Genomic DNA, 26,468 nt, shown 5'->3' with positions numbered 1-26,468 from the left:
TTTTCTTCAAAAAAGCATATAAAATGAATGGACAGCAAGAATGTGTAATTTAGCATTAAAATAGATAATCTACAGTGTCAAATTTTAAAATCTAAACTAACTGATTAACAGCAGGTGTAACCACTAAAGAAAAGCATCACCTTTGAACCGACCTGCTCCTGAATGTTTAGCAGAGAAAACAGGCAATTGCGATGGACAAGCTGCTCGAGGAGGTGGAGGAACTGGAGTGAGCGGTGTCATCTCAACAGGACTAACAATGAAAGGAATGGCCCTCAGATCACTTGGTGTGTGTGTGTCTGCAGAGCTGAGGCTACTCAGACTTCTTTCAGGGTCCTCCTGATTCCAAAAGGGGTCATCCAAACAGTTCCAGCTTCCCTGGACTATCTCTGGAGAGCCTGCGCATTGCTCAGGTAAAGGTGGGAGTTGCACAGCATAACCTCTGGGTCTCTGTGCGATATGCAATGTGTCTGCCTGTTGAAAGAACACATTTGTCTTACTGCTCTGAGCTTTGTGAAAGTCCAGGATCCTGGACTCTGTGGTGAAGCGCTGACAGTTGCTCTGTCTACAGTGACTTACACAAAAATTACACTGTGCAAAGCAGCAAAATATAACACATCTCTCAGAAACATTTACATTTGATCAGCAGAGAAGTCAAGAATGAGTATGTTTAGTTACTTACATCTCCACCTGTGCGTCCCCTTGTCCGTCAACTGGACACACAGGAACTCCCTAAGCTCTTTCTTCTTCGCAGGACGCCTGTCTTTTTCAGGCTCTTCTCCACAAGACGCCTGTCTTTTTCAGGCTCTTCTCCACAGGACGCCTGTCTTTTTCAGGCTCTTCTCCACAGGACGCCTGTCTTTTTCAGGGACAATCTTCACCCACAAATTCATAAAGTCCTTGTGAAGGGTCAGTTTCTCAATGATTGTTCGCCCATGGTACCTGTGGAAGATTACAGTTGTCATTAATTTTCATTAATTGTGTAAACTCACAGAAAATAAAACATTGATGCACTTCAAACCCATTTAAAAGTACCCACCTGGCTTCAGGTGCAGCATCCCCTGCCATTCTAGAGGCAGCAATTAGAAATCTTTCAGTGAAGGTTCCTGTTTTCAGGGTGACGGCTGCTCCAAGTTTGTCAGCCAGCTGGTGCAGGTGTTGAGCCGTGCTATTCCTCACTGCAACACAGCGATGGCTGAGCAAGGACAATATTAGACACACAACTCAGTGAACATGATCTCTCTTTCATGTCTTCTAATAAAATCACTACAGCTTCTTCTCTCCTCTTACGTCAGTCCTGTGTTAAACAGAGCGCTCAGAATCCGTCCATGGCTGCAATTTTCCACCATGGCATCAAGCGCCAGATTGACCTCCTGATGTAGAAAGTTGTTGTTGGTCATTGCAAGCTTCAGCAATAGAGCTCGGCCTGTTGTTTCAACTTCTGGGTCCATTGTTCTCTGGAGCTGAATGTAGAGCTCATTGATGGCATGTATGGCCTCAAAGGCTATTGCTGAGCGTTGGTTTTTCACCTAAAATGTGAGTGAAAATCATCAGTTGAGGCTGTAGTATGCACTTGAAGGGAAACTAGCTGCATGAAACGCATATAAGAAACATAAAGTGTGCAATACCTCCTCAATGAGGACCAGACACACTTCATGTAGTTTAGTCTTCAGGATGTCCGAGTGGTGCTTTGCCAGAGACTGAATAGTTTGCAATCCGTGTCTTTTCTTAATCCTGAATTTACACAACACAACATTGAACACGACTTCAGGAACACCACAAATAACACAGCCACATTATGCAGCACTGTTTCTGTGCAGTATTTAATGTCTCCTTACTACGTTTCTTACCAGTCGTCTGAAGACAGCAGACTAAAGCTGTGGGACAGGCTCTCTACAGGTGTAGCTACAGGCGGGAGTTTGACCCTGCTCTCTCTTGGATTATTCTGACTGCACTGACTGTCTGCTTTCTTGTCTGATAATCAACGAGGTTAGTAAAAAGAAACTGTCATTTCTTCTAATTCGAAGCATGATGCAGTGATTAATTGTTCATTAAAATCTTTTTAAAAAATCTCTTAATTTAAAGTTTGATTATTCAGCATCTTCTACAGTTACTGAGGAAAACCACTTACCGTCTATAGGGACGACTTTTGCACGGCGCAGCAGCGTCCCAGGCCGAGGTCCTCGTTTTTGCGGTATGGGAGGGAACTGTTGGAGGTTTTGGAGTCAAAGGCTTTACTGCAGTAAATGTTTTGGTTGGTACTGTGTGTCCAGGTGAGGTTACAATCCCATCCTGGAAATGCTGCAGTTTTTCCAAAATAGGCCCAAATTTGTCTTTTGCTGTCAAGACTCTTATTCCACGAATGACCTTCGTGTCTGTTTAGACAAAAAAATAACTAAATAACTACAAATTGACATCTTACAAAAACAACAATAAACATTTTTCTTCCTGATTTTTTTTTCTTCAAAAAAGCATATAAAATGAATGGACAGCAAGAATGTGTAATTTAGCATTAAAATAGATAATCTACAGTGTCAAATTTTAAAATCTAAACTAACTGATTAACAGCAGGTGTAACCACTAAAGAAAAGCATCACCTTTGAACCGACCTGCTCCTGAATGTTTAGCAGAGAAAACAGGCAATTGCGATGGACAAGCTGCTCGAGGAGGTGGAGGAACTGGAGTGAGCGGTGTCATCTCAACAGGACTAACAATGAAAGGAATGGCCCTCAGATCACTTGGTGTGTGTGTGTCTGCAGAGCTGAGGCTACTCAGACTTCTTTCAGGGTCCTCCTGATTCCAAAAGGGGTCATCCAAACAGTTCCAGCTTCCCTGGACTATCTCTGGAGAGCCTGCGCATTGCTCAGGTAAAGGTGGGAGTTGCACAGCATAATCTCTGGGTCTCTGTGCGATATGCAATGTGTCTGCCTGTTGAAAGAACACATTTGTCTTACTGCTCTGAGCTTTGTGAAAGTCCAGGATCCTGGACTCTGTGGTGAAGCGCTGACAGTTGCTCTGTCTACAGTGACTTACACAAAAATTACACTGTGCAAAGCAGCAAAATATAACACATCTCTCAGAAACATTTACATTTGATCAGCAGAGAAGTCAAGAATGAGTATGTTTAGTTACTTACATCTCCACCTGTGCGTCCCCTTGTCCGTCAACTGGACACACAGGAACTCCCTAAGCTCTTTCTTCTTCGCAGGACGCCTGTCTTTTTCAGGCTCTTCTCCACAAGACGCCTGTCTTTTTCAGGCTCTTCTCCACAGGACGCCTGTCTTTTTCAGGCTCTTCTCCACAGGACGCCTGTCTTTTTCAGGGACAATCTTCACCCACAAATTCATAAAGTCCTTGTGAAGGGTCAGTTTCTCAATGATTGTTCGCCCATGGTACCTGTGGAAGATTACAGTTGTCATTAATTTTCATTAATTGTGTAAACTCACAGAAAATAAAACATTGATGCACTTCAAACCCATTTAAAAGTACCCACCTGGCTTCAGGTGCAGCATCCCCTGCCATTCTAGAGGCAGCAATTAGAAATCTTTCAGTGAAGGTTCCTGTTTTCAGGGTGACGGCTGCTCCAAGTTTGTCAGCCAGCTGGTGCAGGTGTTGAGCCGTGCTATTCCTCACTGCAACACAGCGATGGCTGAGCAAGGACAATATTAGACACACAACTCAGTGAACATGATCTCTCTTTCATGTCTTCTAATAAAATCACTACAGCTTCTTCTCTCCTCTTACGTCAGTCCTGTGTTAAACAGAGCGCTCAGAATCCGTCCATGGCTGCAATTTTCCACCATGGCATCAAGCGCCAGATTGACCTCCTGATGTAGAAAGTTGTTGTTGGTCATTGCAAGCTTCAGCAATAGAGCTCGGCCTGTTGTTTCAACTTCTGGGTCCATTGTTCTCTGGAGCTGAATGTAGAGCTCATTGATGGCATGTATGGCCTCAAAGGCTATTGCTGAGCGTTGGTTTTTCACCTAAAATGTGAGTGAAAATCATCAGTTGAGGCTGTAGTATGCACTTGAAGGGAAACTAGCTGCATGAAACACATATAAGAAACATAAAGTGTGCAATACCTCCTCAATGAGGACCAGACACACTTCATGTAGTTTAGTCTTCAGGATGTCCGAGTGGTGCTTTGCCAGAGACTGAATAGTTTGCAACCCCTGTCTTTATTTCTTTATTTACACAACACAACATTGAACACGACTTCAGGAACACCACAAATAACACAGCCACATTATGCAGCACTGTTTCTGTGCAGTATTTAATGTCTCCTTACTACGTTTCTTACCAGTCGTCTGAAGACAGCAGACTAAAGCTGTGGGACAGGCTCTCTACAGGTGTAGCTACAGGCGGGAGTTTGACCCTGCTCTCTCTTGGATTATTCTGACTGCACTGACTGTCTGCTTTCTTGTCTGATAATCAACGAGGTTAGTAAAAAGAAACTGTCATTTCTTCTAATTCGAAGCATGATGCAGTGATTAATTGTTCATTAAAATCTTTTTAAAAAATCTCTTAATTTAAAGTTTGATTATTCAGCATCTTCTACAGTTACTGAGGAAAACCACTTACCGTCTATAGGGACAACTTTTGCACGGCGCAGCAGCGTCCCAGGCCGAGGTCCTCGTTTTTGCGGTATGGGAGGGAACTGTTGGAGGTTTTGGAGTCAAAGGCTTTACTGCAGTAAATGTTTTGGTTGGTACTGTGTGTCCAGGTGAGGTTACAATCCCATCCTGGAAATGCTGCAGTTTTTCCAAAATAGGCCCAAATTTGTCTTTTGCTGTCAAGACTCTTATTCCACGAATGACCTCCGTGTCTGTTTAGACAAAAAAATAACTAAATAACTACAAATTGACATCTTACAAAAACAACAATAAACATTTTTCTTCCTGATTTTTTTTTCTTCAAAAAAGCATATAAAATGAATGGACAGCAAGAATGTGTAATTTAGCATTAAAATAGATAATCTACAGTGTCAAATTTTAAAATCTAAACTAACTGATTAACAGCAGGTGTAACCACTAAAGAAAAGCATCACCTTTGAACCGACCTGCTCCTGAATGTTTAGCAGAGAAAACAGGCAATTGCGATGGACAAGCTGCTCGAGGAGGTGGAGGAACTGGAGTGAGCGGTGTCATCTCAACAGGACTAACAATGAAAGGAATGGCCCTCAGATCACTTGGTGTGTGTGTGTCTGCAGAGCTGAGGCTACTCAGACTTCTTTCAGGGTCCTCCCGATTCCAAAAGGGGTCATCCAAACAGTTCCAGCTTCCCTGGACTATCTCTGGAGAGCCTGCGCATTGCTCAGGTAAAGGTGGGAGTTGCACAGCATAACCTCTGGGTCTCTGTGCGATATGCAATGTGTCTGCCTGTTGAAAGAACACATTTGTCTTACTGCTCTGAGCTTTGTGAAAGTCCAGGATCCTGGACTCTGTGGTGAAGCGCTGACAGTTGCTCTGTCTACAGTGACTTACACAAAAATTACACTGTGCAAAGCAGCAAAATATAACACATCTCTCAGAAACATTTACATTTGATCAGCAGAGAAGTCAAGAATGAGTATGTTTAGTTACTTACATCTCCACCTGTGCGTCCCCTTGTCCGTCAACTGGACACACAGGAACTCCCTAAGCTCTTTCTTCTTCGCAGGACGCCTGTCTTTTTCAGGCTCTTCTCCACAAGACGCCTGTCTTTTTCAGGCTCTTCTCCACAGGACGCCTGTCTTTTTCAGGCTCTTCTCCACAGGACGCCTGTCTTTTTCAGGGACAATCTTCACCCACAAATTCATAAAGTCCTTGTGAAGGGTCAGTTTCTCAATGATTGTTCGCCCATGGTACCTGTGGAAGATTACAGTTGTCATTAATTTTCATTAATTGTGTAAACTCACAGAAAATAAAACATTGATGCACTTCAAACCCATTTAAAAGTACCCACCTGGCTTCAGGTGCAGCATCCCCTGCCATTCTAGAGGCAGCAATTAGAAATCTTTCAGTGAAGGTTCCTGTTTTCAGGGTGACGGCTGCTCCAAGTTTGTCAGCCAGCTGGTGCAGGTGTTGAGCCGTGCTATTCCTCACTGCAACACAGCGATGGCTGAGCAAGGACAATATTAGACACACAACTCAGTGAACATGATCTCTCTTTCATGTCTTCTAATAAAATCACTACAGCTTCTTCTCTCCTCTTACGTCAGTCCTGTGTTAAACAGAGCGCTCAGAATCCGTCCATGGCTGCAATTTTCCACCATGGCATCAAGCGCCAGATTGACCTCCTGATGTAGAAAGTTGTTGTTGGTCATTGCAAGCTTCAGCAATAGAGCTCGGCCTGTTGTTTCAACTTCTGGGTCCATTGTTCTCTGGAGCTGAATGTAGAGCTCATTGATGGCATGTATGGCCTCAAAGGCTATTGCTGAGCGTTGGTTTTTCACCTAAAATGTGAGTGAAAATCATCAGTTGAGGCTGTAGTATGCACTTGAAGGGAAACTAGCTGCATGAAACACATATAAGAAACATAAAGTGTGCAATACCTCCTCAATGAGGACCAGACACACTTCATGTAGTTTAGTCTTCAGGATGTCCGAGTGGTGCTTTGCCAGAGACTGAATAGTTTGCAACCCCTGTCTTTATTTCTTTATTTACACAACACAACATTGAACACGACTTCAGGAACACCACAAATAACACAGCCACATTATGCAGCACTGTTTCTGTGCAGTATTTAATGTCTCCTTACTACGTTTCTTACCAGTCGTCTGAAGACAGCAGACTAAAGCTGTGGGACAGGCTCTCTACAGGTGTAGCTACAGGCGGGAGTTTGACCCTGCTCTCTCTTGGATTATTCTGACTGCACTGACTGTCTGCTTTCTTGTCTGATAATCAACGAGGTTAGTAAAAAGAAACTGTCATTTCTTCTAATTCGAAGCATGATGCAGTGATTAATTGTTCATTAAAATCTTTTTAAAAAATCTCTTAATTTAAAGTTTGATTATTCAGCATCTTCTACAGTTACTGAGGAAAACCACTTACCGTCTATAGGGACGACTTTTGCACGGCGCAGCAGCGTCCCAGGCCGAGGTCCTCGTTTTTGCGGTATGGGAGGGAACTGTTGGAGGTTTTGGAGTCAAAGGCTTTACTGCAGTAAATGTTTTGGTTGGTACTGTGTGTCCAGGTGAGGTTACAATCCCATCCTGGAAATGCTGCAGTTTTTCCAAAATAGGCCCAAATTTGTCTTTTGCTGTCAAGACTCTTATTCCACGAATGACCTCCGTGTCTGTTTAGACAAAAAAATAACTAAATAACTACAAATTGACATCTTACAAAAACAACAATAAACATTTTTCTTCCTGATTTTTTTTTCTTCAAAAAAGCATATAAAATGAATGGACAGCAAGAATGTGTAATTTAGCATTAAAATAGATAATCTACAGTGTCAAATTTTAAAATCTAAACTAACTGATTAACAGCAGGTGTAACCACTAAAGAAAAGCATCACCTTTGAACCGACCTGCTCCTGAATGTTTAGCAGAGAAAACAGGCAATTGCGATGGACAAGCTGCTCGAGGAGGTGGAGGAACTGGAGTGAGCGGTGTCATCTCAACAGGACTAACAATGAAAGGAATGGCCCTCAGATCACTTGGTGTGTGTGTGTCTGCAGAGCTGAGGCTACTCAGACTTCTTTCAGGGTCCTCCCGATTCCAAAAGGGGTCATCCAAACAGTTCCAGCTTCCCTGGACTATCTCTGGAGAGCCTGCGCATTGCTCAGGTAAAGGTGGGAGTTGCACAGCATAACCTCTGGGTCTCTGTGCGATATGCAATGTGTCTGCCTGTTGAAAGAACACATTTGTCTTACTGCTCTGAGCTTTGTGAAAGTCCAGGATCCTGGACTCTGTGGTGAAGCGCTGACAGTTGCTCTGTCTACAGTGACTTACACAAAAATTACACTGTGCAAAGCAGCAAAATATAACACATCTCTCAGAAACATTTACATTTGATCAGCAGAGAAGTCAAGAATGAGTATGTTTAGTTACTTACATCTCCACCTGTGCGTCCCCTTGTCCGTCAACTGGACACACAGGAACTCCCTAAGCTCTTTCTTCTTCGCAGGACGCCTGTCTTTTTCAGGCTCTTCTCCACAAGACGCCTGTCTTTTTCAGGCTCTTCTCCACAGGACGCCTGTCTTTTTCAGGCTCTTCTCCACAGGACGCCTGTCTTTTTCAGGGACAATCTTCACCCACAAATTCATAAAGTCCTTGTGAAGGGTCAGTTTCTCAATGATTGTTCGCCCATGGTACCTGTGGAAGATTACAGTTGTCATTAATTTTCATTAATTGTGTAAACTCACAGAAAATAAAACATTGATGCACTTCAAACCCATTTAAAAGTACCCACCTGGCTTCAGGTGCAGCATCCCCTGCCATTCTAGAGGCAGCAATTAGAAATCTTTCAGTGAAGGTTCCTGTTTTCAGGGTGACGGCTGCTCCAAGTTTGTCAGCCAGCTGGTGCAGGTGTTGAGCCGTGCTATTCCTCACTGCAACACAGCGATGGCTGAGCAAGGACAATATTAGACACACAACTCAGTGAACATGATCTCTCTTTCATGTCTTCTAATAAAATCACTACAGCTTCTTCTCTCCTCTTACGTCAGTCCTGTGTTAAACAGAGCGCTCAGAATCCGTCCATGGCTGCAATTTTCCACCATGGCATCAAGCGCCAGATTGACCTCCTGATGTAGAAAGTTGTTGTTGGTCATTGCAAGCTTCAGCAATAGAGCTCGGCCTGTTGTTTCAACTTCTGGGTCCATTGTTCTCTGGAGCTGAATGTAGAGCTCATTGATGGCATGTATGGCCTCAAAGGCTATTGCTGAGCGTTGGTTTTTCACCTAAAATGTGAGTGAAAATCATCAGTTGAGGCTGTAGTATGCACTTGAAGGGAAACTAGCTGCATGAAACACATATAAGAAACATAAAGTGTGCAATACCTCCTCAATGAGGACCAGACACACTTCATGTAGTTTAGTCTTCAGGATGTCCGAGTGGTGCTTTGCCAGAGACTGAATAGTTTGCAACCCCTGTCTTTATTTCTTTATTTACACAACACAACATTGAACACGACTTCAGGAACACCACAAATAACACAGCCACATTATGCAGCACTGTTTCTGTGCAGTATTTAATGTCTCCTTACTACGTTTCTTACCAGTCGTCTGAAGACAGCAGACTAAAGCTGTGGGACAGGCTCTCTACAGGTGTAGCTACAGGCGGGAGTTTGACCCTGCTCTCTCTTGGATTATTCTGACTGCACTGACTGTCTGCTTTCTTGTCTGATAATCAACGAGGTTAGTAAAAAGAAACTGTCATTTCTTCTAATTCGAAGCATGATGCAGTGATTAATTGTTCATTAAAATCTTTTTAAAAAATCTCTTAATTTAAAGTTTGATTATTCAGCATCTTCTACAGTTACTGAGGAAAACCACTTACCGTCTATAGGGACGACTTTTGCACGGCGCAGCAGCGTCCCAGGCCGAGGTCCTCGTTTTTGCGGTATGGGAGGGAACTGTTGGAGGTTTTGGAGTCAAAGGCTTTACTGCAGTAAATGTTTTGGTTGGTACTGTGTGTCCAGGTGAGGTTACAATCCCATCCTGGAAATGCTGCAGTTTTTCCAAAATAGGCCCAAATTTGTCTTTTGCTGTCAAGACTCTTATTCCACGAATGACCTCCGTGTCTGTTTAGACAAAAAAATAACTAAATAACTACAAATTGACATCTTACAAAAACAACAATAAACATTTTTCTTCCTGATTTTTTTTTCTTCAAAAAAGCATATAAAATGAATGGACAGCAAGAATGTGTAATTTAGCATTAAAATAGATAATCTACAGTGTCAAATTTTAAAATCTAAACTAACTGATTAACAGCAGGTGTAACCACTAAAGAAAAGCATCACCTTTGAACCGACCTGCTCCTGAATGTTTAGCAGAGAAAACAGGCAATTGCGATGGACAAGCTGCTCGAGGAGGTGGAGGAACTGGAGTGAGCGGTGTCATCTCAACAGGACTAACAATGAAAGGAATGGCCCTCAGATCACTTGGTGTGTGTGTGTCTGCAGAGCTGAGGCTACTCAGACTTCTTTCAGGGTCCTCCCGATTCCAAAAGGGGTCATCCAAACAGTTCCAGCTTCCCTGGACTATCTCTGGAGAGCCTGCGCATTGCTCAGGTAAAGGTGGGAGTTGCACAGCATAACCTCTGGGTCTCTGTGCGATATGCAATGTGTCTGCCTGTTGAAAGAACACATTTGTCTTACTGCTCTGAGCTTTGTGAAAGTCCAGGATCCTGGACTCTGTGGTGAAGCGCTGACAGTTGCTCTGTCTACAGTGACTTACACAAAAATTACACTGTGCAAAGCAGCAAAATATAACACATCTCTCAGAAACATTTACATTTGATCAGCAGAGAAGTCAAGAATGAGTATGTTTAGTTACTTACATCTCCACCTGTGCGTCCCCTTGTCCGTCAACTGGACACACAGGAACTCCCTAAGCTCTTTCTTCTTCGCAGGACGCCTGTCTTTTTCAGGCTCTTCTCCACAAGACGCCTGTCTTTTTCAGGCTCTTCTCCACAGGACGCCTGTCTTTTTCAGGCTCTTCTCCACAGGACGCCTGTCTTTTTCAGGGACAATCTTCACCCACAAATTCATAAAGTCCTTGTGAAGGGTCAGTTTCTCAATGATTGTTCGCCCATGGTACCTGTGGAAGATTACAGTTGTCATTAATTTTCATTAATTGTGTAAACTCACAGAAAATAAAACATTGATGCACTTCAAACCCATTTAAAAGTACCCACCTGGCTTCAGGTGCAGCATCCCCTGCCATTCTAGAGGCAGCAATTAGAAATCTTTCAGTGAAGGTTCCTGTTTTCAGGGTGACGGCTGCTCCAAGTTTGTCAGCCAGCTGGTGCAGGTGTTGAGCCGTGCTATTCCTCACTGCAACACAGCGATGGCTGAGCAAGGACAATATTAGACACACAACTCAGTGAACATGATCTCTCTTTCATGTCTTCTAATAAAATCACTACAGCTTCTTCTCTCCTCTTACGTCAGTCCTGTGTTAAACAGAGCGCTCAGAATCCGTCCATGGCTGCAATTTTCCACCATGGCATCAAGCGCCAGATTGACCTCCTGATGTAGAAAGTTGTTGTTGGTCATTGCAAGCTTCAGCAATAGAGCTCGGCCTGTTGTTTCAACTTCTGGGTCCATTGTTCTCTGGAGCTGAATGTAGAGCTCATTGATGGCATGTATGGCCTCAAAGGCTATTGCTGAGCGTTGGTTTTTCACCTAAAATGTGAGTGAAAATCATCAGTTGAGGCTGTAGTATGCACTTGAAGGGAAACTAGCTGCATGAAACACATATAAGAAACATAAAGTGTGCAATACCTCCTCAATGAGGACCAGACACACTTCATGTAGTTTAGTCTTCAGGATGTCCGAGTGGTGCTTTGCCAGAGACTGAATAGTTTGCAACCCCTGTCTTTATTTCTTTATTTACACAACACAACATTGAACACGACTTCAGGAACACCACAAATAACACAGCCACATTATGCAGCACTGTTTCTGTGCAGTATTTAATGTCTCCTTACTACGTTTCTTACCAGTCGTCTGAAGACAGCAGACTAAAGCTGTGGGACAGGCTCTCTACAGGTGTAGCTACAGGCGGGAGTTTGACCCTGCTCTCTCTTGGATTATTCTGACTGCACTGACTGTCTGCTTTCTTGTCTGATAATCAACGAGGTTAGTAAAAAGAAACTGTCATTTCTTCTAATTCGAAGCATGATGCAGTGATTAATTGTTCATTAAAATCTTTTTAAAAAATCTCTTAATTTAAAGTTTGATTATTCAGCATCTTCTACAGTTACTGAGGAAAACCACTTACCGTCTATAGGGACGACTTTTGCACGGCGCAGCAGCGTCCCAGGCCGAGGTCCTCGTTTTTGCGGTATGGGAGGGAACTGTTGGAGGTTTTGGAGTCAAAGGCTTTACTGCAGTAAATGTTTTGGTTGGTACTGTGTGTCCAGGTGAGGTTACAATCCCATCCTGGAAATGCTGCAGTTTTTCCAAAATAGGCCCAAATTTGTCTTTTGCTGTCAAGACTCTTATTCCACGAATGACCTTCGTGTCTGTTTAGACAAAAAAATAACTAAATAACTACAAATTGACATCTTACAAAAACAACAATAAACATTTTTCTTCCTGATTTTTTTTTCTTCAAAAAAGCATATAAAATGAATGGACAGCAAGAATGTGTAATTTAGCATTAAAATAGATAATCTACAGTGTCAAATTTTAAAATCTAAACTAACTGATTAACAGCAGGTGTAACCACTAAAGAAAAGCATCACCTTTGAACCGACCTGCTCCTGAATGTTTAGCAGAGAAAACAGGCAATTGCGATGGACAAGCTGCTCGAGGAGGTGGAGGAACTGGAGTGAGCGGTGTCATCTCAACAGGACTAACAATGAAAGGAATGGCCCTCAGATCACTTGGTGTGTGTGTGTCTGCAGAGCTGAGGCTACTCAGACTTCTTTCAGGGTCCTCCTGATTCCAAAAGGGGTCATCCAAACAGTTCCAGCTTCCCTGGACTATCTCTGGAGAGCCTGCGCATTGCTCAGGTAAAGGTGGGAGTTGCACAGCATAACCTCTGGGTCTCTGTGCGATATGCAATGTGTCTGCCTGTTGAAAGAACACATTTGTCTTACTGCTCTGAGCTTTGTGAAAGTCCAGGATCCTGGACTCTGTGGTGAAGCGCTGACAGTTGCTCTGTCTACAGTGACTTACACAAAAATTACACTGTGCAAAGCAGCAAAATATAACACATCTCTCAGAAACATTTACATTTGATCAGCAGAGAAGTCAAGAATGAGTATGTTTAGTTACTTACATCTCCACCTGTGCGTCCCCTTGTCCGTCAACTGGACACACAGGAACTCCCTAAGCTCTTTCTTCTTCGCAGGACGCCTGTCTTTTTCAGGCTCTTCTCCACAAGACGCCTGTCTTTTTCAGGCTCTTCTCCACAGGACGCCTGTCTTTTTCAGGCTCTTCTCCACAGGACGCCTGTCTTTTTCAGGCTCTTCTCCACAGGACGCCTGTCTTTTTCAGGGACAATCTTCACCCACAAATTCATAAAGTCCTTGTGAAGGGTCAGTTTCTCAATGATTGTTCGCCCATGGTACCTGTGGAAGATTACAGTTGTCATTAATTTTCATTAATTGTGTAAACTCACAGAAAATAAAACATTGATGCACTTCAAACCCATTTAAAAGTACCCACCTGGCTTCAGGTGCAGCATCCCCTGCCATTCTAGAGGCAGCAATTAGAAATCTTTCAGTGAAGGTTCCTGTTTTCAGGGTGACGGCTGCTCCAAGTTTGTCAGCCAGCTGGTGCAGGTGTTGAGCCGTGCTATTCCTCACTGCAACACAGCGATGGCTGAGCAAGGACAATATTAGACACACAACTCAGTGAACATGATCTCTCTTTCATGTCTTCTAATAAAATCACTACAGCTTCTTCTCTCCTCTTACGTCAGTCCTGTGTTAAACAGAGCGCTCAGAATCCGTCCATGGCTGCAATTTTCCACCATGGCATCAAGCGCCAGATTGACCTCCTGATGTAGAAAGTTGTTGTTGGTCATTGCAAGCTTCAGCAATAGAGCTCGGCCTGTTGTTTCAACTTCTGGGTCCATTGTTCTCTGGAGCTGAATGTAGAGCTCATTGATGGCATGTATGGCCTCAAAGGCTATTGCTGAGCGTTGGTTTTTCACCTAAAATGTGAGTGAAAATCATCAGTTGAGGCTGTAGTATGCACTTGAAGGGAAACTAGCTGCATGAAACGCATATAAGAAACATAAAGTGTGCAATACCTCCTCAATGAGGACCAGACACACTTCATGTAGTTTAGTCTTCAGGATGTCCGAGTGGTGCTTTGCCAGAGACTGAATAGTTTGCAATCCGTGTCTTTTCTTAATCCTGAATTTACACAACACAACATTGAACACGACTTCAGGAACACCACAAATAACACAGCCACATTATGCAGCACTGTTTCTGTGCAGTATTTAATGTCTCCTTACTACGTTTCTTACCAGTCGTCTGAAGACAGCAGACTAAAGCTGTGGGACAGGCTCTCTACAGGTGTAGCTACAGGCGGGAGTTTGACCCTGCTCTCTCTTGGATTATTCTGACTGCACTGACTGTCTGCTTTCTTGTCTGATAATCAACGAGGTTAGTAAAAAGAAACTGTCATTTCTTCTAATTCGAAGCATGATGCAGTGATTAATTGTTCATTAAAATCTTTTTAAAAAATCTCTTAATTTAAAGTTTGATTATTCAGCATCTTCTACAGTTACTGAGGAAAACCACTTACCGTCTATAGGGACGACTTTTGCACGGCGCAGCAGCGTCCCAGGCCGAGGTCCTCGTTTTTGCGGTATGGGAACTGTTGGAGGTTTTGGAGTCAAAGGCTTTACTGCAGTAAATGTTTTGGTTGGTACTGTGTGTCCAGGTGAGGTTACAATCCCATCCTGGAAATGCTGCAGTTTTTCCAAAATAGGCCCAAATTTGTCTTTTGCTGTCAAGACTCTTATTCCACGAATGACCTTCGTGTCTGTTTAGACAAAAAAATAACTAAATAACTACAAATTGACATCTTACAAAAACAACAATAAACATTTTTCTTCCTGATTTTTTTTTCTTCAAAAAAGCATATAAAATGAATGGACAGCAAGAATGTGTAATTTAGCATTAAAATAGATAATCTACAGTGTCAAATTTTAAAATCTAAACTAACTGATTAACAGCAGGTGTAACCACTAAAGAAAAGCATCACCTTTGAACCGACCTGCTCCTGAATGTTTAGCAGAGAAAACAGGCAATTGCGATGGACAAGCTGCTCGAGGAGGTGGAGGAACTGGAGTGAGCGGTGTCATCTCAACAGGACTAACAATGAAAGGAATGGCCCTCAGATCACTTGGTGTGTGTGTGTCTGCAGAGCTGAGGCTACTCAGACTTCTTTCAGGGTCCTCCTGATTCCAAAAGGGGTCATCCAAACAGTTCCAGCTTCCCTGGACTATCTCTGGAGAGCCTGCGCATTGCTCAGGTAAAGGTGGCAGTTGCACAGCATAATCTCTGGGTCTCTGTGCGATATGCAATGTGTCTGCCTGTTGAAAGAACACATTTGTCTTACTGCTCTGAGCTTTGTGAAAGTCCAGGATCCTGGACTCTGTGGTGAAGCGCTGACAGTTGCTCTGTCTACAGTGACTTACACAAAAATTACACTGTGCAAAGCAGCAAAATATAACACATCTCTCAGAAACATTTACATTTGATCAGCAGAGAAGTCAAGAATGAGTATGTTTAGTTACTTACATCTCCACCTGTGCGCTTTCTCTGAATCAAATCTTCAAAGCGATGGAAAAAGTTATCTGATGTCTTTTCAGACATGCCTGAGATAAAAAGTGAACAAATTGTTTAGAAATAGAAAGTTAGTGAGTGCTGCTCAGTGTGTGAGTGGCAAGTTCTAACTGAGCTGCTCAGTAAATAACTGTTATGATGTGGAACTCACAGAGCATTTTTTGAAAATATTCATATATATACACTATTTTGTGTTTACAAAAATATCAGACATGTCTAAATCAAAGGCAGCTTATGATCTCTAATTATGATCTTTAATCAACAAATTTAAATAGACGTCCTAATCACAGCTTCTAAAACTAGACAACACTATACTGATAAATTCATATAAAACAGCAAAAAGGAGATAAAAGCACTGTCATAAATAGAGAAATAAGTACAGTAAATAAATAAATACAGTTTTTAAAAAATACAGAAAAAAAACATGTGTCATTTGTTACAACGACAACAAAATAGCAGCTTGGACAAAGCTGTTTCTTCAAGCTTCGCCTGCATTTAGGGGCTGCAAACCTCTGTCCCACAGGAAGAAGCTGAAATCCTCCAATAAGGGGTGGGAGTCATTTAAAGTAGAGTAACTCATCCTCTACAACTGCCTAGTATTCAAGGACTCTATGTTAAGATGCTCTAACAGTACAGTACCTTCAGAAACGCCCCAAATTTCTTAGATACTGAAAATTAAATCTCTTCTCAGGAACCTTTTCTCCATTCAGTAGAAGTAGATCTAGTATTCATTTTAAAGTTCTAATGAAGACAGCAGACTAAAGCTGTGGGACAGGCTCTCTACAGGTGTAGCTACAGGCGGGAGTTTGACCCTGCTCTCTCTTGGATTATTCTGACTGCACTGACTGTCTGCTTTCTTGTCTGATAATCAACGAGGTTAGTAAAAAGAAACTGTCATTTCTTCTAATTCGAAGCATGATGCAGTGATTAATTGTTCATTAAAATCTTTTTAAAAAATCTCTTAATTTAAAGTTTGATTATTCAGCATCTTCTACAGTTACTGAGGAAAACCACTTACTGTCTATAGGGACGACTTTTGCACGGGGCAGCAGCGTCCCAGGCCGAGGTCCTCGTTTTTGCGGTATGGGAACTGTTGGAGGTTTTGGAGTCAAAATAGGCCCAAATTTGTCTTTTGCTGTCAAGACTCTTATTCCACGAATGAACTTCGTGTCTGTTTAGACAAAAAATAACTAAATAACTACAAATTGACATCTTACAAAAACAACAATAAACATTTTTCTTCCTGATTTTTTTTTCTTCAAAAAAGCATATAAAATGAATGGACAGCAAGAATGTGTAATTTAGCATTAAAATAGATAATCTACAGTGTCAAATTTTAAAATCTAAACTAACTGATTAACAGCAGGTGTAACCACTAAAGAAAAGCATCACCTTTGAACCGCAATTGCGATGGACAAGCTGCTCGAGGAGGTGGAGGAACTGGAGTGAGCGGTGTCATCTCAACAGGACTAACAATGAAAGGAATGGCCCTCAGATCACTTGGTGTGTGTGTGTCTGCAGAGCTGAGGCTACTCAGACTTCTTTCAGGGTCCTCCTGATTCCAAAAGGGGTCATCCAAACAGTTCCAGCTTCCCTGGACTCTCTGTGGAGAGCCTGCGCATTGCTCAGGTAAAGGTGGCAGTTGCACAGCATAATCTCTGGGTCTCTGTGCGATATGCAATGTGTCTGCCTGTTGAAAGAACACATTTGTCTTACTGCTCTGAGCTTTGTGAAAGTCCAGGATCCTGGACTCTGTGGTGAAGCGCTGACAGTTGCTCTGTCTACAGTGACTTACACAAAAATTACACTGTGCAAAGCAGCAAAATATAACACATCTCTCAGAAACATTTACATTTGATCAGCAGAGAAGTCAAGAATGAGTATGTTTAGTTACTTACATCTCCACCTGTGCGCTTTCTCTGAATCAAATCTTCAAAGCGATGGAAAAAGTTATCTGATGTCTTTTCAGACATGCCTGAGATAAAAAGTGAACAAATTGTTTAGAAATAGAAAGTTAGTGAGTGCTGCTCAGTGTGTGAGTGGCAAGTTCTAACTGAGCTGCTCAGTAAATAACTGTTATGATGTGGAACTCACAGAGCATTTTTTGAAAATATTCATATATATACACTATTTTGTGTTTACATGGCAACGGGAGGAAACAACCCGGCAAAATAACACATGACAGCGAGATAAATTTATATTGGCATGTGTATTCAGAGTGTTACCACTATTCTAGGATTTCTATTGTCAGAATAATATTTGTGACTTTAGACCTTTATTTAAACTGTAGACTTGCTTGAACTTAAGAAAGTAGAAGGTTGGTTTGTTATGCTTCAAGGTTGGATTTTATTAATGAAAACATTAAAGGGAAAAATGTTAACAAGCAAACAAACCTTACTAAAAATGTTCATGTTATTCATTGCATTATACAACATAGTGAAGAAAGCTGCAAGCTTGACTAAAATTCAAGTATTAGAGAGCTCCATTAGCATCTAGTCTGGCTTCATTCTACAAGCCAGGACAGGTTTGCGTGACTGGAGGCTCAGACTGTGTATGCAACCCATAAAACTGGATGGAGCATTGTTTGACATATAATATTAATTCAGCAGTGGAGTTCTCTGCCAGGGCATGACTGACATTTATGAACATCGCTGTGAGGCATTTTATCACTCTTGGAGCCATATAGAAAATATTGCAGCTCCTCTCCCTGTCAGATAATGGCACTAATTTCACCAGCATGGTTTAAACCTCTGTGACTGCTGAAGGGCAAGAATTACTGGTTCTTTGTGCGTCTTAATCCTTACCAAATAATGAGAAAAAGTCTGTCATTTTTCACGGCTTATAATTCAAAAGGTGGGCTTTTTCAAACCCCACATTAAAACAAATGTTTCTTTTTTTGGCATGTATTCATTTATTTATTTATTTTTGATGCATCATTCCAAAGTAGTTATGCAATATAGAAAAACATCTGCAATGAGGTAACCAAGAAGGTCACCAAGGGACAGTCGCCATGGCATTTTGTCCTGATTGTGTCAAGAGCGTGGCTGTAAGCATAAAGGAAGAAAAATTCCATCCATCCATTCGCTTCCGCTTATCCTTTTCAGGGTCGCGGGGGTCACTGGAGCCTATCCCAGCTGTCATAGGGCAAGAGGCAGGGTACACCCTGGACAGGTCGCCGCTCTATCGCAGGGCTAACACATAGGGACAGACAACCATTCGCACTCACATTCATTTGCACATTCACACCTAGTGACAATTTGGATTATCCAATTAGAGGCTTGTTGCTACCTAGTTAGCGATGCTACACACCTGTTACTGTGTATTTTTCAATGATTCAGCACTCCTTGGAGTGCTGAATCATTAGACAGTAATGAGATCATGTGCACACTCCACAGAGGTCCAGAGTCCAAATGTGACCTCTAGCACCAAACGCTTGCTGCAGCTGTTGGTGTCAGAGGTGACGCACAAGGTATCAGGTTTTCTGTGTGATTACTTTTTCATATAGGACCAAGTATGTTTGGATAGCGTTTTGCCCTTGAAAACTGCCGTTGAATATTAGACATTGTTGTCTAATGTTATAAATGTATTGATGTGAAAGGTGTAAGTGTGACAAATATGGAATAAGATAGGAAATGAGAAAGGAGGCAAATACTTGTTGACAGGGCTATAGTCTGTAAATGGTCTTCTTTTGGCTATAGTAGATCTTTTACTTGTTCCTTTTTTAATTGTTTGTTAAAATAGTTTTTTCGATCATATTGAGTATAGAGGAATGCAACTGTGAGCTTTAGCAATTAGCCCGTTTCAACAGGACCGTGATCCCGATGTGTGAGACAGCAGGGTGCTGCCACTGGTGTTGTAATGTGTGATTTAGTTCCTCCTAACATTTCAGTTTTCTTCCAGTATCTATCCTCTGTGATTACTGGCTCTTTAGACAGATTTAATAGAAGTGTGTGAGCTATTGGCTCAGTATAAAGGGTCAGTAGTGTTTTCATGTCACCTATCCATCCTCCATTTAGTCACCCAAAGCATGTAGTAAATACTGCTCACTTTTATTCACCTTCTCTTAAATCCAGAAAAATTCCCACTTGTTAAAGTTGAGTGTGTGTGTGTGTGTGTGTGTGTGTGTGTGTGTGTGTGTGTGTGTGCGTGTGTGTGTGTGTGCGTGTGTGCGTGTGCGTGTGTGTGTGTGCGTGTGTGTGTGTGTGTGCCAGTTGCAGCCTCCAAGTTGAACACCATCACCAAATCCAACCTGGGTCAGTGTGTCAGCAAGTACGACCTGCTGGTCTGGTTTGAGATCAGCGAGCTGGAGCCCACTGGAGAGTGAGTATCCATCTGGAGTGTTATATTCACGCACAAGCTTTAAAGGAACCATAAAAATGATCTCCAGGAAGAATATTATAAGTTGGGATGTTGTGTCACCTCCTCCCTCCATGCACAGGTACATCCCAGCCATCGTGGATCACAGTGGAGGCCTGCCCTGTCATGGTACCTACCTGCTGCACCAGGTACAGGATTGGTGCACATGTTGTTTCCTTATTACTCACACAGTGGTAACTGCTTCCTTTGTACACAGTTGAATATCTTCTTTTAAAGCGTAATGTTGCTCTAGCTGTGCTCACTGTGATCCTGAGCTCCTGTTATGTTTGCTGCAGGGGATCCAGCGGAGGATCACAGTGACCCTCATCCACGAGAAAGGCAGCGAGCTCCATTGGAAAGATGTTCGTGAGCTGGTTGTAGGTGAGCAGCCTGCCTTTAGGGTCTAGTCGTGCTATACCTCTGTGTAGAAAACAAAACCCCAAAGCACCGAAACAATGTTTTATAGTGTTTGTGTGCTTTTGATAGAGGAAGACAGGACAGAACATCATTAAAGGGATTTGACTTTGTGAGATCACCCTGAAAACGCACCACTCGGTTCACTCTGAGATATTTTCAGTCTGGAAAGATGAATCTGTCGGGCTTCAGGCTGCTTCTCACTTTAAGCAGTTCATGCTGTAGCTGATGGACCAAAAATGACATTTGATATTTTAGACATTCAGCTGCTGACTCTGAAGCCAACAGGCTCTTGAGTGTGGATGATTGTGTTGGTACTGGATGCTGTGATCAAACAGCTGTTCTGATCTGTCTTCATTCATGCCTGTTGTTATTAAGCCTCCTAAGCTCCAAACCAGTAAAAGCAATCTTTGGAGGCAACACCCTTTTTAGTACTTTGCTGTATTTGTTTGTGATTGTGTGACACTGAACCACAGTGCTATGTATATCCTCTGTAACACTCAGACGTTTCCAGATCAGTGTTTCCCCCTCAGCTGTTTCTCACTATAGAGTCTTTCCTCTGTAACAATGAGGCACCAGCAGAGCATATCTGGCTCCCAGTCTGTGGCTGATAGTGCCCCCTGCTGTTAATAACAGGAACAGTGTAACCTTGTATGGAGCTCATAGTGATGGTCTGAAGATTGCTGCTGCAAGGCAGTAATTTGTATCCATGTGTGCTGTCTATTCTGAGCATATGCAGTTATGTGAGCTCTCAGGTTTTATGTATCAGGACATAATTAAAAACAATCAGGTCCTTAGTAGGTCTTAATATGAGGTAAATGCAACCTCAGATGAACAGCACAGAACACATTATACCAGGTCATTATTTATTTAACACACACTGAGCCGAAATTCAGATGTTTCAAAAACTAAGACATCCAAGACTATTTCCATAATTATTTAAGAGGGTCAGTATTAGCCAAGTGCTAATCAAGTGCACTAGATCATCAGTAAGTGTAACCACTACTGTCAGTTTGCTGGTGTGGCGTATTCAGGTAAGTGGTAACATACTGAGGAGGAGAGAAGCAGTTGTTGATACCCATGAATGTGGGAAGGCTTTGAAGTCGATCATTTTACAGCAAGAAAGATTATTCGCAAGTTAAAAAATCAAAAATTATCTTATATCTTATCTAACTATGAAGATGATGTTCTGGATAATCTCTACATGGACTTTTGGTATGTGTTTTACTATAGAAGATGATCAGTAATCTGTCTCATTCTCAGGTTTTGCAGCTAAACTCATCTGATTTATAACTAATTTACAGATAATCTGGGATGGAACAGATGTTGACCTGGATCCTCAAACTCCTGGAAAGCCACTGACAGGTCAAAATAAGTAAGCATATAAAACATGAAGTGTTTGTGAGGTTCATCTGCAGCACCTTTGTCTCTGTGAAATGTTTGCTAATTTAACATTTTCCCTCCTAAACAGGAAGGAGTTTGTGGAGGCCTATGTGAATCATGCCTTCAACACATCAGTGGAGAATCTGTTCCAGGAGTTCAAGCGAGGCTTCTTCCTGGTGTGTGAGCAGGATTTGGTGAGGCTGTTTTGACCAGAGGAGCTGCAGGGAGTGCTGGTCGGCCAGGACGTGCATGACTGGGAAAAGTTCAAACAGGTACAGTCAGCCAAACAGACACAGGCTGTAGTTTCACAGCTGTCCTGTAGCACAATAACTGTACTGCATACTGTCAAAAGCATTCAGTCGGCTGCTTTAACACAAATATGAACTTGAGTCACATCTCAGTCTTAATCCAGACTTTTGTATGATAGTATAATATAATAGTCAGCCCACCCTTCGCAGCTATAACTGCTTCCACTCTTCTGGGAAAGCTTTCCACAAGGTTTAGGTGTGTTTATGGGAATTTTTTGACTATTCTTCCAGAGGTGCATTTGTGGTGTCAGACACTGACGTTGGAGGAGAAGGCCTGGCTCACAGTTGCTGCTCTAATTCATCCCAAAGATGTTCTATCAGGTTGAGGTCAGGACTCTGTGCAGGCTAGTCCAGTTCTTCTACACCAAACTCACTCATCCATGTCTTTATGGACCTTGTATTGTGCACTGGTGCCCAGCCATGTGCACACATGCCCACACTTTACACTTGGCACAGTGCAGTCAGACAAGTACTTCTGGCAACCACCAAACCCTGACACATCCATCGGATTGCCAGTCAGAGAAGTGTGATTCGTCACTCCAGTAAACACATCTCCACTGCTTTAGAGTCCAGTGTTGAGATGCTTAAATCACTCTATCTGACGCTTTGCATTGTGTTTGTCAGTGTAAGGCTGGGATGCAGCTGCTCAGCCATGGAAACCAATGAAGTTTGGACATCTGTAACAACAGCAGACTGCAGATATTGGTGACTTAAGTGCACTATGAGCCTTAGCATCAGCTGACTAGCTGTCATTTCCAATTACTTCCACTTTGTTATAATATCACTAACAGCTGACTATGGAATATTTAATAGCGAGGAAATTTCATGACTGGACTTGTTGCACTGGTGCATCCTATCACATTACCATGCTGGAATTCATTCAGTTCCTGAGAGCGACTCGTCCTTTCACACATGTTTGTAGAAGTAGTCTGCATGCCTAGGTGCTTGATTTAATACACCTGTGTCCATGGAAGTGATTGGAACACATTAATTGAATGATTTGGATGTGTTAGGGAATACTTTTGGCAACATAGTGTATGCCTGACCTTACAAACTCTATGATTATAACAGTCATTTTCACTGTTTTCAGAACACAAGTTATGGTTGGAGATATCATGACCGCCACCCCACCATACAGATGTTTTGGGAGGTATTTGATGAACTAACTGAAGAGCAGAGGAAAGATTTCCTTCGTAAGTACTTGCTGAAGCCTCCATTATGATATGTTACTGAAATCACACTGTATCATATAAAACATTAGATTTTTCTGCGCTTTACCAAGATACATTAGAGAGCAGCATTGTTCTGATTAATATACTGTAAAGCTGCTTCTAGCTGGTGGACTGAGCCGCCTCACCTTTCACCTGGTTCACGTCACACACCTGGAGAGACTCGACCTCCACCTGTGTTGCCTCACGCGAGATGATCTAGAGGCTCTGAGTCAGTTGCTACCAATCTCACACGCCGGACACTAATCGCATGCTCGCTGCAGCAGTCATGTGACTCGTTGTTTTTCAGTCCAGGTGCTGCCCTCTCTCACTGCACTGACCGAGCTTGATGTGTCATCCAATAAGGAAGTGGGAGGTGTGGTCCACCTGCTGGTCTCCGCCCTCCCTGCGACACAAATGAGGAGGCTGCCATTCAACAGCTGCTACATGAGCAACGAGTCCTTCACTGCTCTGGGTAACACACACACACACACACACACACACACACACACACACACACACACACACACACACACTTGTTTATTTATAGAAGTTTTCCTTCAAGTCATTCTCCCTGAATACCTCTTCCACCCTCTAGCCTGAAATGGTGAAAACTTTGTGTTTATGCATCAGCCCTGGCGGTGTCCTATCTGCGCACGGTGGATATTTCCTGGTGTAAAGTGGTTGGCGGTCACTTGGCGCTCCTGCTGGATGCTCTGCAGCCATCAGTCGTCAGCGAGCTCCGTCTTTGCAGCTGCGAGCTCACCACTGATGACATGCAACATCTGGGTAACTAACACACAATGACATTATACTTTTTCTTTTTTGGTCTGTAGTGGATCATTAGGCTGCATAAATGTATATTAAGACAAGTAAAGCCTGAAGGAAATTGATATTTCTTTCATTTATTTCATGCTGCCAGCATCTGTAGCTGTCGTATAAAACAAAACAATGAAACTATTCGGTGTTATTTTTGTCTCCATCAGAAACATTGTGAACAAAACAGTAAAGTGAACAGGCATAAAGTGATCAGTTATCAATGGGTCCTCTTCCTCTGTGCAGCTGCCGTGTGCAGACGGGGCTGTCTCTCCTCACTCCGTGCACTGGATCTGTCCTACAACAGCTTGGTGGGAGACAACGGTTGGTGCAGTCTGTTTGCAGCAGGAGGTCTGGGCTCTCTGGAAGACGTGGATGTCAGTTTGCGACCTTCAACCTCTGCTCCGTGCTCAGCCTGGCTGCCCGCTCTGCTCCGAGCTCTGCCTCAAATGCCGGCGCTGGCTCGACTGGCCATGCAGAGGTGGACAGCTGACTGTCAGGAGAGAGAGCAGCTGAGGTACTGTCTGAAAAAGAGGAGCGTCCTGCTGGAAAGGGATCCAGATTTACAAGACACATCATCAACATGTAAAGGGAACAGTCAGGAGAGCCTAGAAGAGAGTCAGACTGAGGAGATTGGAGCGGACCGCACTGGAATTTACTGTCAAAGAGCGACCCACTTTGTTGCTTTATTATTATTTTTTTAAGTCTCTGTTACCACAAGAAGGTCAGTGTTGACGTCAGCTGCATCACGTCTGATGTAAACTGTGTCACACGTGATGGTTTCAGGGAATACTGGGAACTTACAGAGTTAAGCACAGCTGGTGTGGGTTATCATATTTGTCGTCTCTCACCTTGGCTGCAGGGTCTGGGTCTTTCGAATGCAGCAGTCCTAACACTTGAGACACACATGCCGAGAAGTGGGGATACCTGGAAATGGACAAAGGCTTTCAGCAGAGTTTTAAAGCAGCTATTCAGGAAAAGAGCTGTGAATTATCTGCATACCTTGTTAGGTAATCAGCTATTTTGGGGTTCTTTAACAAATCAACCAAAAGGTCGACTGAGTATTTTCTCGTCAGAGTACCTTCACCGTTCACGATGATGTTGAGCACAAGCTGGAGCGTTTGATGGATGTTCTTTGCATCAAAGAGCTACGAGGAAATCCCAGAGAGTAGAGACAGGATATTATGTGAATCAGCATGAATGTTGTTTGTTGTTCAACAGATAAAAACAAGAAGAGAAAATAGAAACAAAGTAAAAACGGAACAATTGTTTCTGCCGTTAAGAAAAAAAAATTGAGTCATGGCAGAGACCTGCAGAAGTCTTGAGTCTCATTTGATGACATTTTGTCAGATTGCCTTGTAATTTAAAAAAAACAAAACTGTTTTTTGAGCAAAAGTTCTCCAGGTTTTTTTGGAGTTCTTTCAAAGTTTTCTTATTTTTGGACGTTAGCTGCTTTTTCACTCTTTTTCAGTCCAGTCTGTGCATCTGAACATTTACAGAAAGATTTCTTTGTTTCGTCTTTAGACACTTTGTTAAACGCAGATCCCAGCAGAGTTCACCTACCTTCTCTCCAACCTTCTCAGGTTTTGTGGATATTATACATGGTTATGCTGAGAATATGTCGGCTACTTTCCACTGGAAATGCCTTTTGGTTAAACTGTCAGCGAGGAATTTGCACTGTTACATTTTTATATAACTTTAATGCAAAAAAAACAGCTGCTTGTTTAAGTGAAAATACACTGATGGGGTTTTTTTCTATTCATGAACAGGAGTGTGATCAGTTTAATAAAAGAAAAAATAACCATAACCAAGATATGAGGGGAAATCTTGGACAAATACAAGCAGACTGGAGCAGCCAGCGTTCAAAACACCGACGTTCAAGGTAACAGAAGGTTCCCGAGCCACATCCACCCAGCTGGTTTCTGTGTTTCTTGTGTATTTGTGTACACTGTGACTTCATGGCTGTCTTGGGCTCCAGCTCTTGTTTTGGTGTCTCATTAATTTGATTTAATGTCCTGCTTAGTGATAACATCACTCTTGGCCTCCCTGCACTGGCTTCCAATTGAATTTAGGATTCATTTTAAAGTTCTTTTATTGGTTTTTAAATCTTTAAATGGTCTGGCACCTGCTGAAGCCCTATGTCCCCACTCGTTCGCTCCGGTCAGCTGAGCAGCTGTTGCTCTCAGTCCCCAAATCACGGCTGAAACTGAGAGGAGACCGAGCGTTCTCTATCGTGGCTCCTAAGCTTTGGAATAATCTTCCTCTTCACATTAGGCAATCGACATCAGTGCTGGTTTTTAAATCCAGATTGAAAAAGCATTTTTATTCACTGGCTTTTGACTCAGTGGTTGACTGACTTGTATTTTATTGTTTTTCGCTATGTTTATTATTGTATCGTATTTATTATTCTTATGGTATCTATTATGTTTCTATTGTTCAGCAGTTTGGTCAGCCTTGTGTGTTTTTAAAGTGCTATATAAATAAACAATGATGATGATGATGAACATAGTAACGTGTGTTGGG

The 26,468-nt window shown here is 42.5% G+C and overlaps 7 protein-coding genes and 2 long non-coding RNA genes across 9 annotated transcripts; 1 reads left to right on the top strand and 8 right to left on the bottom strand.

The window, feature by feature from the left end:
• Positions 1-437: 437 nt before the first annotated feature.
• LOC143414982 (TOG array regulator of axonemal microtubules protein 1-like) lies at positions 438-2,027 on the bottom strand. The gene is made up of 6 exons (XM_076880153.1): positions 1,957-2,027; positions 1,626-1,731; positions 1,288-1,526; positions 1,037-1,192; positions 680-939; positions 438-471 (listed from the first exon to the last, which is right to left on the bottom strand). Exons 1-5 carry the CDS (start codon positions 2,025-2,027, stop codon positions 798-800), a joined length of 714 nt encoding a protein of 237 aa, XP_076736268.1. The 3' UTR covers positions 438-471; positions 680-797.
• A 178-nt stretch (positions 2,028-2,205) lies between these two features.
• On the bottom strand, positions 2,206-4,568 carry LOC143415091 (TOG array regulator of axonemal microtubules protein 1-like). Its single transcript, XM_076880485.1, has 6 exons — positions 4,080-4,568; positions 3,742-3,980; positions 3,491-3,646; positions 3,134-3,393; positions 2,595-2,925; positions 2,206-2,372 (listed from the first exon to the last, which is right to left on the bottom strand). The coding sequence occupies exons 2-4, from the start codon at positions 3,900-3,902 to the stop codon at positions 3,252-3,254; spliced, it is 459 nt and encodes a 152-aa protein (XP_076736600.1). The 5' UTR covers positions 3,903-3,980; positions 4,080-4,568; the 3' UTR covers positions 2,206-2,372; positions 2,595-2,925; positions 3,134-3,251.
• A 969-nt stretch (positions 4,569-5,537) lies between these two features.
• Positions 5,538-7,028, bottom strand: LOC143415090 (TOG array regulator of axonemal microtubules protein 1-like). The gene is made up of 4 exons (XM_076880478.1): positions 6,530-7,028; positions 6,192-6,430; positions 5,941-6,096; positions 5,538-5,843 (listed from the first exon to the last, which is right to left on the bottom strand). Exons 2-4 carry the CDS (start codon positions 6,350-6,352, stop codon positions 5,702-5,704), a joined length of 459 nt encoding a protein of 152 aa, XP_076736593.1. The 5' UTR covers positions 6,353-6,430; positions 6,530-7,028; the 3' UTR covers positions 5,538-5,701.
• Positions 7,029-7,987: 959 nt separating this feature from the next.
• LOC143415089 (TOG array regulator of axonemal microtubules protein 1-like) lies at positions 7,988-9,478 on the bottom strand. The gene is made up of 4 exons (XM_076880477.1): positions 8,980-9,478; positions 8,642-8,880; positions 8,391-8,546; positions 7,988-8,293 (listed from the first exon to the last, which is right to left on the bottom strand). The coding sequence occupies exons 2-4, from the start codon at positions 8,800-8,802 to the stop codon at positions 8,152-8,154; spliced, it is 459 nt and encodes a 152-aa protein (XP_076736592.1). The 5' UTR covers positions 8,803-8,880; positions 8,980-9,478; the 3' UTR covers positions 7,988-8,151.
• Positions 9,479-10,437: 959 nt separating this feature from the next.
• On the bottom strand, positions 10,438-11,928 carry LOC112430400 (TOG array regulator of axonemal microtubules protein 1-like). Its single transcript, XM_076880488.1, has 4 exons — positions 11,430-11,928; positions 11,092-11,330; positions 10,841-10,996; positions 10,438-10,743 (listed from the first exon to the last, which is right to left on the bottom strand). Exons 2-4 carry the CDS (start codon positions 11,250-11,252, stop codon positions 10,602-10,604), a joined length of 459 nt encoding a protein of 152 aa, XP_076736603.1. The 5' UTR covers positions 11,253-11,330; positions 11,430-11,928; the 3' UTR covers positions 10,438-10,601.
• Positions 11,929-12,691: 763 nt separating this feature from the next.
• LOC112430345 (TOG array regulator of axonemal microtubules protein 1-like) lies at positions 12,692-13,999 on the bottom strand. Its single transcript, XM_076880487.1, has 5 exons — positions 13,912-13,999; positions 13,574-13,812; positions 13,323-13,478; positions 12,934-13,225; positions 12,692-12,725 (listed from the first exon to the last, which is right to left on the bottom strand). Exons 2-4 carry the CDS (start codon positions 13,732-13,734, stop codon positions 13,084-13,086), a joined length of 459 nt encoding a protein of 152 aa, XP_076736602.1. The 5' UTR covers positions 13,735-13,812; positions 13,912-13,999; the 3' UTR covers positions 12,692-12,725; positions 12,934-13,083.
• LOC143415093 (uncharacterized) lies at positions 14,000-15,149 on the bottom strand. Its single transcript, XR_013095698.1, has 4 exons — positions 14,877-15,149; positions 14,415-14,654; positions 14,134-14,257; positions 14,000-14,017 (listed from the first exon to the last, which is right to left on the bottom strand). It is a non-coding gene; the product is annotated as an uncharacterized LOC143415093 (long non-coding RNA).
• LOC143415092 (uncharacterized) lies at positions 15,150-17,055 on the bottom strand. Its single transcript, XR_013095697.1, has 4 exons — positions 16,853-17,055; positions 16,479-16,631; positions 15,416-15,492; positions 15,150-15,207 (listed from the first exon to the last, which is right to left on the bottom strand). It is a non-coding gene; the product is annotated as an uncharacterized LOC143415092 (long non-coding RNA).
• A 2,604-nt stretch (positions 17,056-19,659) lies between these two features.
• LOC112433553 (leucine-rich repeat-containing protein 31-like) lies at positions 19,660-25,197 on the top strand. The gene is made up of 10 exons (XM_076880489.1): positions 19,660-19,780; positions 19,899-19,965; positions 20,113-20,197; positions 21,535-21,605; positions 21,702-21,885; positions 22,153-22,248; positions 23,012-23,114; positions 23,440-23,604; positions 23,763-23,918; positions 24,192-25,197. Exons 6-10 carry the CDS (start codon positions 22,231-22,233, stop codon positions 24,647-24,649), a joined length of 900 nt encoding a protein of 299 aa, XP_076736604.1. The 5' UTR covers positions 19,660-19,780; positions 19,899-19,965; positions 20,113-20,197; positions 21,535-21,605; positions 21,702-21,885; positions 22,153-22,230; the 3' UTR covers positions 24,650-25,197.
• The last annotated feature ends 1,271 nt before the right edge of the window (positions 25,198-26,468 follow it).

Source organism: Maylandia zebra, linkage group LG23 (genome assembly GCF_041146795.1).
Source record: "Maylandia zebra isolate NMK-2024a linkage group LG23, Mzebra_GT3a, whole genome shotgun sequence".
NCBI lineage: Eukaryota > Metazoa > Chordata > Actinopteri > Cichliformes > Cichlidae > Maylandia > Maylandia zebra.
The sequence above is the reverse complement of the archived record's forward strand: the minus strand, read 5'-3'. Positions and strand labels throughout refer to the sequence as shown.

Bases quoted from the DNA above. Each gene is read 5' to 3' on its own strand.
- LOC143414982 (XM_076880153.1), bottom strand. From the start codon at position 2,027: ATGCTTCGAATTAGAAGAAATGACAGTTTCTTTTTACTAACCTCGTTG. The intron at 1,732-1,956 runs GTCAGTGCAGTC...GTGTAAATTCAG, and splicing joins ATCAGACAAGAAAGCAGACA to GATTAAGAAAAGACACGGAT. The intron at 940-1,036 runs GTGGGTACTTTT...AATCTTCCACAG, and splicing joins GATGCTGCACCTGAAGCCAG to GTACCATGGGCGAACAATCA.
- LOC143415091 (XM_076880485.1), bottom strand. From the start codon at position 3,902: ATGGACCCAGAAGTTGAAACAACAGGCCGAGCTCTATTGCTGAAGCTT. The intron at 3,647-3,741 runs GTAAGAGGAGAG...GTCCTTGCTCAG, and splicing joins CTGTTTAACACAGGACTGAC to CCATCGCTGTGTTGCAGTGA. The intron at 3,394-3,490 runs GTGGGTACTTTT...AATCTTCCACAG, and splicing joins GATGCTGCACCTGAAGCCAG to GTACCATGGGCGAACAATCA.
- LOC143415090 (XM_076880478.1), bottom strand. From the start codon at position 6,352: ATGGACCCAGAAGTTGAAACAACAGGCCGAGCTCTATTGCTGAAGCTT. The intron at 6,097-6,191 runs GTAAGAGGAGAG...GTCCTTGCTCAG, and splicing joins CTGTTTAACACAGGACTGAC to CCATCGCTGTGTTGCAGTGA. The intron at 5,844-5,940 runs GTGGGTACTTTT...AATCTTCCACAG, and splicing joins GATGCTGCACCTGAAGCCAG to GTACCATGGGCGAACAATCA.
- LOC143415089 (XM_076880477.1), bottom strand. From the start codon at position 8,802: ATGGACCCAGAAGTTGAAACAACAGGCCGAGCTCTATTGCTGAAGCTT. The intron at 8,547-8,641 runs GTAAGAGGAGAG...GTCCTTGCTCAG, and splicing joins CTGTTTAACACAGGACTGAC to CCATCGCTGTGTTGCAGTGA. The intron at 8,294-8,390 runs GTGGGTACTTTT...AATCTTCCACAG, and splicing joins GATGCTGCACCTGAAGCCAG to GTACCATGGGCGAACAATCA.
- LOC112430400 (XM_076880488.1), bottom strand. From the start codon at position 11,252: ATGGACCCAGAAGTTGAAACAACAGGCCGAGCTCTATTGCTGAAGCTT. The intron at 10,997-11,091 runs GTAAGAGGAGAG...GTCCTTGCTCAG, and splicing joins CTGTTTAACACAGGACTGAC to CCATCGCTGTGTTGCAGTGA. The intron at 10,744-10,840 runs GTGGGTACTTTT...AATCTTCCACAG, and splicing joins GATGCTGCACCTGAAGCCAG to GTACCATGGGCGAACAATCA.
- LOC112430345 (XM_076880487.1), bottom strand. From the start codon at position 13,734: ATGGACCCAGAAGTTGAAACAACAGGCCGAGCTCTATTGCTGAAGCTT. The intron at 13,479-13,573 runs GTAAGAGGAGAG...GTCCTTGCTCAG, and splicing joins CTGTTTAACACAGGACTGAC to CCATCGCTGTGTTGCAGTGA. The intron at 13,226-13,322 runs GTGGGTACTTTT...AATCTTCCACAG, and splicing joins GATGCTGCACCTGAAGCCAG to GTACCATGGGCGAACAATCA.
- LOC112433553 (XM_076880489.1), top strand. The intron at 23,115-23,439 runs GTAAGTACTTGC...GTTGTTTTTCAG, and splicing joins GCAGAGGAAAGATTTCCTTC to TCCAGGTGCTGCCCTCTCTC. The intron at 23,919-24,191 runs GTAACTAACACA...TCCTCTGTGCAG, and splicing joins TGATGACATGCAACATCTGG to CTGCCGTGTGCAGACGGGGC.